At 35.7% G+C, this 8,902-nt stretch overlaps 1 protein-coding gene across 1 annotated transcript in view; it reads left to right on the top strand.

Moving 5' to 3' along the window:
- Positions 1-7,550, top strand: part of BAZ1A (bromodomain adjacent to zinc finger domain, 1A) — a 66,861-nt gene extending 59,311 nt beyond the window's left edge. The window contains exons 13-17 of the mRNA XM_012658312.1: positions 2,140-2,235; positions 2,360-2,584; positions 3,654-3,819; positions 4,086-4,199; positions 7,368-7,550. Of these exons, the coding sequence (XP_012513766.1) occupies positions 2,140-2,235; positions 2,360-2,584; positions 3,654-3,819; positions 4,086-4,199; positions 7,368-7,500 (734 nt within the window). The 3' untranslated portion in view covers positions 7,501-7,550. The remainder of the gene's footprint in view (positions 1-2,139; positions 2,236-2,359; positions 2,585-3,653; positions 3,820-4,085; positions 4,200-7,367) is intronic.
- Positions 7,551-8,902: the final 1,352 nt, after the last annotated feature.

Genomic DNA, 8,902 nt, shown 5'->3' with positions numbered 1-8,902 from the left:
TATATATATTTTAGTTGTCCAGGTCATTTCTTTCTATTTTTTGGTAGAGACGGGGGTCTCGCTCTTGCTCAGGCTGGTCTCAAACTCCTGACCTTGAGCGATCCACCCGCCTCAGCCTCCCAGAGTGCTAGGATTACAGGTGTGAGCCGCCGCGCCCGGCCTTCTTTTTAGTCTTAACGTTATGAACTAAAAAGCCCTTCAAAATATGGGAACATCCTCATTAGTACAGTGGTGAAAAGAAAACAAAGAAGTATGGGAACAAGAGCATCCTCCATATGTAGAATAGTTTTGTATATTTGCTGGAATATCATTATTTAGTGTTGGAATTATATGCACCTAATTCTAGACTATGATGATAATAAATGTATCTGTTTGAGATAGTCATAACATTACTAAATACAGTTCAGCTATATTCTCTTGGTGCAATGTACCCAAGTGACTAAACAAATCCTAGAGTGATATTTATAATTTCTCAAGAGTGCCACATGGTAGATAATTGAGTTAAAGAATGTTAATTTATTTAACACAATTAAAAGTAAACTGTCATTTCATTGGTTTTTCATTTCCTAAGATCTTTATAGGTGTTGTCCTAGGAAATTATAATTTTGTATGGATAGTATAGGTTGAATGTGGTGATTGCTGCTAAGGAAGAGAGTCAACACACTTTTACAACTGTGTATCAAGGGCTGTTGTTAATTTTAGAGTGTCTGTTAATTTTAAGTTTATTTAGCTATATACAAAAAATGAAAATTGGGAAAGTTTTAAGTCTAATATTTCCCTGGCAAAGAAGAATATAATGTCTGTTATTTGGGCTAGATTAGGCCCGGTAGGAATGACTTTGGTATATATACAAAGTTAGTCAAGTAGCTTCTGTGTGATCCTGTTTATGTTTTAAATGCCTTGAAATTGTCAATGATTATAATCAGACATGTTTCCAGAGTTGCCTTTTTCTTTTAGTAAAGAAAGAACTGTTCTCTAAGGTTAATTTTGTCAGCCTGTGAACTTTAGTAGGGAAATCATATAGTAGAAGGCTAAGGAACCACAGACAGATTAGCCTAGTGATTTTCAAACTATAATACAAAGTAGAGCTTCCTTGGTGCCACTGCTGGAAAGTTGGAAAAATGAAAGGGCAATTTTCGTTTCCCTACCCCACTTTAACAAAAATATCTTTTTGATCTCTTTTATGTTGGGCTTTCAAAAACTATTTTGTTTGAAGAATTTGAAAACTGTTGATCTAGACACACTCCTTTAAGAAAAGTGAAGCCCAGATTAAGTGACTTGTCTAAAAGAAACATAACTAGGCACTAGCAGGGCTAAGACTGGAACATATACATTATCTGACTCTTGGTCTGAAGCTGTGTATACTGTGCTAAGATATAACAGAAGGGTTTTTTGTAAGCTTATGGTTTTTCACAGTTGACATTTTAATTTTTTATCAATCTATCTATATATTAAAATTAGAAATAATTGTATATACTAATGCTTTAAATACATTTGTACCAGTAGATTTGCTGTTCAGTCCTATTTATAAACTGAACACTGTTTTCAAAGCTAAAGCAATTTGTTTGAAAATACAGGGAAATCTCCCTATTGTTTTTTGGATTGGAGAATTTTCAAAATAAAAATAGGAAAATTTGATGAAGAAGATAAATCAGTAGTTAAATGGCAGCAGTGCAGTGTTTCACTTCTTTTTAGCTCATTTTCTGTGATGATTACAACCCATACTTTGTTATGATTTAATCTTAAAATAATTACAAAAGATTGGGTATCTTTAAATAGATTCCAATTTTCAAGGTAGACTTTTCTAAGGTTATATTGAGTGTGAGGGGATTTGTTTTTAATTCTGAAGTACATTTTGCCATATTTTGGAATGTGTATGGGCATCTTGTTGGTAATTTGGAAATTGTCTTCTCTGTTACATAAGGATATTGTCAGTGTGTAGTGCAGTGCATGTTTCAGGATTTATACTTGTAGGTGGAGACTAGGCAGAATGTGAATAATGCTTGTACCTAGTGTTCGTTCTTTTGAGGTTCTTGAATGTTAAGTTGTTTGCTGTTTCTTTCGTTATTTGAAAAGGGCATTATTCCCAAATATTCAAGCTTTGATTTGCACTAGAATAAAGTATTTATTTCCTTAAAGATTTAACAGAGGCTTTGGATGAAGATGCAGACCCCACAAAATCTGCACTGTCTGCAGTTGCATCTTTGGCAGCTGCATGGCCACAGTTACACCAGGGTATGTGTGGGTTTTATTTTTGTTTGTTTGGCTTTCTATTTTTAATTTTATAAAGGTACATTTTACATTGCCAAGTATTTATTATTAATATTCTAAATGACTATTTCATTTTTAACAACTATAGGCTGCAGTTTGAAAAGCTTGGATCTTGATAGCTGCACTTTGTCTGAAATCCTCAGACTGCATATCTTAGCTTCAGGTGCAGATGTAACGTCAGCAAATGCAAAGTACAGATATCAAAAACGAGGAGGATTTGATGCTACAGATGATGCTTGCATGGAGCTTCGTTTGAGCAATCCTGGTCTAGTGAAGAAATTGTCAAGCACTTCAGTATATGATTTGACACCAGGTAAACTTTGCAAGTTGGAATTTGTATAACCTTCCCACCTCCTACCTTCTTATGCCTTCTTAGATGATAAATCAGTTTTTATAAAGAGAAAGAAAGCAATCTTTTTTTTTTTTTTTTTTTTTTTTTTTTACTTAGAGACAAGGTCTTACTATGTTGGCCATGCGGGTCTCAAACTGCTGGGCCCATGTACTCCTCCCACCTCAGCATCCCAAAGTGCTGGGATTATAAGTGTGAGACACCACACCCAGCCAGAAAGCAGTCTTAAAAAAAATTATTAGAACACAAATAGGTCAAATTGAAACTACTGTTATTATTCATATTAACTTTAGTTATTTATGATTTTCTTTATTTATAGATTCTTTAATATTTTAGAAATTTGTGGTTAGTCTACTACAACTACTAAGTTTAGAAGGACACGTGAGAATTAGCTAGAAAACTAGCTTTTTTTTATTCATTAGTGTATCAGAAGTTTAAATTTACAGCTGCTAAATTCTGCCATTTGTTAGAATAAGTGTTTGAGGTAGAGAAACAGTATATAAGGTTAAGATGAAGTTATTTTTCACTTGCTTTTTAAAATAAGAAATTTTAATGTACAAATATAGTTTACTTTAGTATACTTTAGAGAACATATAATGAAAGTACAATGCCTTAATTCCTGACATTTGTATAGTCTTTATAACTTACAGTGGTATTTTTGTGTATTCTTTTCAGAGTAGCAATTTGCCTGTTGCCATTTTTTTTTAAATTTAAGTGGTTATAATTTAGTTTTGCTTTGAACTTCATTACTGAACCTAAAAATTAAAACTTGAAAAATAAGATTAGAAATTTCTCACGTTCACTTAACCTAGTATACAGGGTAGACATTAGTGTTTGAAAAGCCTCATACGTCACATAGCTGTTAAACTGGATTCAAAGTTGCTTTTTTCTGAAGACATGCCATTGACGTGTTTGACCATGAGAAACTGCTCCCTATTCTTATTTTCACATTGAGCCACAAATTTTAAAATTTCAAGTATAATTCCTTTTTTTAGCATTAATAATATAGAAGTTATTTACCAATTTTTGACAGGAGAAAAAATGAAGATACTTCACGCTCTCTGTGGGAAGCTACTAACCCTAGTTTCTACTAGGGATTACATTGAAGATTATGTTGATATATTACGACAGGCAAAGCAGGAGTTCCGGGAGTTAAAGGCAGAGCAACATCGAAAAGAGAGAGAAGAAGCAGCTGCTAGGTAAGAGATGAATATAGTCAGTTGTGCTAATGAAGGCTGTTTATTTCTTCTCATTTAAAATCATATTTCACATTGTGCTATAATGTGGCATTGGCTCACACTGATGCTTGATGGCATTACTAAGAGATTATGAATGGATTACTACATTACACTTTTGTAATAATGCTAGGAGCACTTTCCAATAATTTGATGATTAAAGGCAAGATGCTAAAAGTGAAAAGTATCTTTGCATCAGATAGATGATAATATTTTATTTTAACTTTTAGAATTCGTAAAAGGAAGGAAGAAAAACTTAAGGAGCAAGAACAAAAAATGAAAGAGAAACAAGAAAAACTGAAGGAGGAGGAGCAAAGAAGTTCAACAGCAGATATATCTATTGGGTATGGTTTGAATCACATTGCTCATCTGGCTTTATTTATTCATTTTACCATGCATAAAGAATAAAAATCAGATACCTTAAACTCTGCACTGCTTTCAAATTCTTAGAAAAGTAGTTTTTTATAGGTATGTAATGTGTTAGCAGGACTGTGATATTTACATATAGAGAGTCCTCAAGTATATGCATGTTTTTAAATAATTATGTTTTTAAGTAATTTTTGTTTTAGGCTAATTCTAGGGAATCTAGAGCTCATTTTCTCATAGAATTTTGTTACAAATGATAATTTCCCAGAAAACTTTCAATAGGCTATTTTTAAGTGATATTATATTTCTTGCATGACTAGTAGTTTATCTCCCCTCAACCACCACCATTAACAAGTGTACGGTGTGTTTTGCAGAGTTCCTCTGAGTCTATAGAAGAACAGGGATGAGATTAAAGGCTTTAATAGATGGTATAGAGAGGGGATATCAGCACCTAAGTGATTTAGGGACTGCCTAAATATTTTATGGCATTTCAGGCCAGGTGCAGTGGCTCACACCTGTACACTTTGGGAAGCTGAGGCAGGAGGATCGCTTGAGGCCAGGAGTTCGAGACCAGCCTGGCAGCATGGCGAGACCCTGACTCTACAAAAAATAGAAAAATTAGCCAGGTATGGTGGGACATGGAGATAGTCCTAGCTACTCAGGAGGCTGAGGCAGAAAGATTGCTTGAACATGGGAGTTTGAGGTTGCTGTGAGCTGTGACAATACCACTACACTCTAGCCTAGGCAACAGGGTAAAAGCCTATCTCTTAAAAAAAAAAAAATTAAGAAGAAAAGTTAAAATACTTGTTGTGGGATTGGCTATAAAAGCAAGTAGGCTGGGCGCGGTGGCTCACTCCTGTAATCCTGGCTCTCTGGGAGGCCGAGGCGGACGGATTGTTTGAGCTCAGGAGTTCAAAGCCAGCCTGAGCAAGAGTGAGACCCCGTCTCTACTAAAATTAGAAAGAAATTAATTGGACAACTAAAAATACATAGAAAAAATTAGCCGGGCATGGTGGCGCATGCCTGTAGTCCCAGCTACTCGGGAGGCTGAGGCAGGAGGATCGCTTGAGCCCAGGAGTTTGAGGTTGCTGTGAGCTAGGCTGATGCCACGGCACTCTAGCCTGGGCAACAGAGCAAGACTCTGTCTCAAAAAAAAAAAAAGAATGGAATTCTGATACATACTACAGTGTGGATGAACTTTGAAAACATTATGCCAAGTTAAAGAAGTTAGTCACAAAAGACTTCATATTGTATGATTCCATTCATATAAAATGAATAGGCAAATCTATAGACACAGAAAGTAGATGAGTGGTTGCCAGGGGCAGCAGGGAAGAGGAAATGAGAAGTGACTACTATTGGATATGAGGTTTTTCTTTTGGTATGATGAAAATGTTCTGGAATAAAATAGTGGTAATGGTGGCACAACCTTGTGAATATACTAAAACCACTAAGTTACACACTTTAAAAAGGTGACTTTTATGGTATGAACATTATATTTCAATTTTTTAAAGAAGAAAATTAAGTATGGTATAGATTCTACTTCCTTTTTTTTTTTTTTTTTTGGAGACAGAGTCTTACTCTGTCACCCTGGGTAGAGTGCAGTGGTGTCATCATAGCTCACTGTAACCTCCAACTCCTGGACTCAAGCGATCCTCCTGCCTCAGCCTCCCAAGTAGCTGAGACTACAGGCTTGAGCCACAACCCCTGGCTAATTTTTCTATAATATTTTTAGCAGAGACAGGGCCTCGCTCTTACTCAGGCTGGTCTCAAACTCCTGAGCCCAAGCAATCCTCCCGCTTCAGCCTCCTGGAGTGCTGGTATTACAGGCGTGAGCCATTGTGCCCAGCCAACTTATTTTTTATACTCATTCAGCCTCATTCCTTTATTTACATTATGCCTGGCTCCTGAATACACTTGAACAAAACCCTACTTTGGATGTACAACATAAATGGTGGAATTTACTTTAAGGTTCATATAATTTTAGTTTTAATTTGGAGAACATAATGGATTAAACATTTATCCATATTGTCTTTATTCTGCCTAGTTAACTATTTCTGAAATTTGTCTACTTCTCTCCTCCACTATTTTTCTACTTATCTCCATCTTATTCTAAACCACTCCCATCACCTCCTAGCCAGCCACTTGGGACTATTTACAGTGGCTTCTTTACTGATCTCCCCTCATGTACTTGCTCTCTATATAGCGGCCAAAGCAATTTCTAATATCATTTCTCTTTTCCAAACTCTTCAGGTTTTTTCCCATTGCTCTTTGGATAATGCCCTCACAAAGCCTAGCATGACCTGCCTTCGTTTCTTACCCAGTAGCAATCTTGGATTGCTACTTTGTAACTTGCACTTTTCTCAAAATTATAAGCTCTTCCCCTTTCTCTTCAGTTTTGTTCTTTGCATATGTTATTCCTCTGTAGTACATGCAGATTTTCTCTCTCCTGCTATCTGCTCCTCCCCCATCTCCTTGGTCTCACAGTTTAAATGTCTCTTCTTCAAACCCGTTGTTCTTGATCCCTAAGACTAGATTTGGCTCTCCCTGAAATGCGTTCATAGCACCTTGAACTTATCTTGTTTTATTAATAGATGCAAAAATTCTCAACAAAATGCTAGCAAATTGAATTTAATGACATATTAAAAGATCATTCAGGCTGGCACGGTGGCTCACGCCTATAATCCTAGCATTCTAGGAGGCCCAGGTGTGAGGATCGCTTGAGGTCAGGAGTTTGAAACCAACCTGAGCAAGAGTGAGACTCCATCTCTACTAAAAATGGAAAAAATTACCTGGGTGTGGTGGTGAACACCTGTAGTCCCAGCTACTCGGGTGGCCGAGGCAGGAGGATCACTTGAGCCCAAGAGTTTGAGGTTGCAGTGAGCTATGATGATGCCACGGCACTCTAGCCCAGGCAATAGAGTGAGACTCTGTCTCAAAAAAAAGAGATCATTTAGTACTTACTACTCATTTTAATTTTATAGTGATTTATGTAATTATCTGTTTTCTCTGTAAGACCATAAACTGTGTCATGTTATTAACTACTTCCTAAGCATGTAATGCCTGATATTTCATAGGCAGGCCATAAATATTTCATGAATGGAATTATATATTCATTAGTAAATGTAATCTTTGTTCTTATCCTAAAGGGAGGAAGAAAGGGAAGATTTTGATACTAGCACTGAGAGCAAAGAAATAGAGCAAAAGGAACTAGATCAAGATATGGTCACTGAAGATGAAGATGACTCCGGATCACATAAAAGAAGCAGAAGGGGTATTTAAGACCACGCTTATTTGTTTGTTTTTAATTGATAAGGCACTTTATTAATTCAGCTATTCTGAAATATACATTAAATTATTTTTATTTGTTTTTAAAATGTCTACCTTATAGCTGTGATGAATTATAAAAATGGTGTTATTCATGTTAGTATATTTACAATTGGGTCATTATTTACATGCCATTTATACTTTATGTAAGAGAGAATCCTATCTCTTTAACAGGTCAGTTTCTCATAACTTCAACTTTTGGTTATTCAAGTTTTGTTGAGTTTCTACATTTACTACTTTATATAAGGCAAAAAAGAAATTTTTATTCTATAATGTACTCAATGTGCACTGGATGCCTCCTGTGTGCTACAGATACAAAAATCAATAATGTTCATAATTGCTGAGAATGAAAATCTCTGCTGCCTTAAAATAATTTCATAAATTGCTGGATCAAAGGGAATACATTTTTAAAAAGCTTTTGATACAAATTACTTCTAAGGATCTTTAACCTTCCTCATTTAATGACTATCGAAGGAGATCATTAATTTAATTCTGTGCCTATAATTTGGATGAAATCTTTTTTTTCTATATTGTTTTCTAAATGCTTACTTACTAACATAGTGCATTAGTCTGCTTGTGCTGCCATAATGGAATACCACAGACTGGGGTGGCTTAAACAACGGAAATTTGTTTTCTCACAGTTCTGGAGACTGGATGTCTAAGATCAAGGTGCCAGCAGGGTTGGTGTCTGATGAGGCTCTCCTTGGCTTGCAGACAGTGCCATCTTGCTGTGTCCTCACATGGCTTTTTCTCTGTGTACAGCAGAGAACAAAAGTTCTGATGTCTCTTGTTCTTATAAGGACACCAATCCTATTGGATTAGGAACCCACCCTTAGGACCTCAGTTAACCTTAATTATTTTCTTAAAGGCCCTATTCCAAATATAGTCACATTGTGGGTTAGGGCTTCAACATGTGAATTTGGGATTTTAGGGGAGAGCACAATTTATTCCATAACATAATAACTTGAAGTAGCTTTGTATCTCATATTTTTCTAATAGATATTTAAAATATGATGATGAAAAATGTTATTTTAACTATAGGGAAAAGGGGACAAAATGGATTTAAAGAATTTACCAGGCAAGAAGAGATCAACTGTGTAACAAGTGAGCCTCTTACTGTTGCTGAGGAAGAAGCATTAAAACAAGAATACCAACGAAAAGAGAGAGAGCTCTTAGAAAAAATCCAAAGTGCCATAGCATGTACCAATATCTTTCCTTTGGGCCGCGACCGCATGTATAGGCGATACTGGATTTTCCCTTCTATTCCTGGATTGTTTATTGAAGAGGATTATTCTGGTCTCACTGAAGATATGCTGTTGCCTAAACATTCATTATTTCAGAATAATGTACAGTCCCA

This window comes from Propithecus coquereli, unplaced genomic scaffold (genome assembly GCF_000956105.1).
Source record: "Propithecus coquereli isolate 6110/MARCELLA unplaced genomic scaffold, Pcoq_1.0 Scaffold116, whole genome shotgun sequence".
NCBI lineage: Eukaryota > Metazoa > Chordata > Mammalia > Primates > Indriidae > Propithecus > Propithecus coquereli.
The sequence above is the reverse complement of the archived record's forward strand: the minus strand, read 5'-3'. Positions and strand labels throughout refer to the sequence as shown.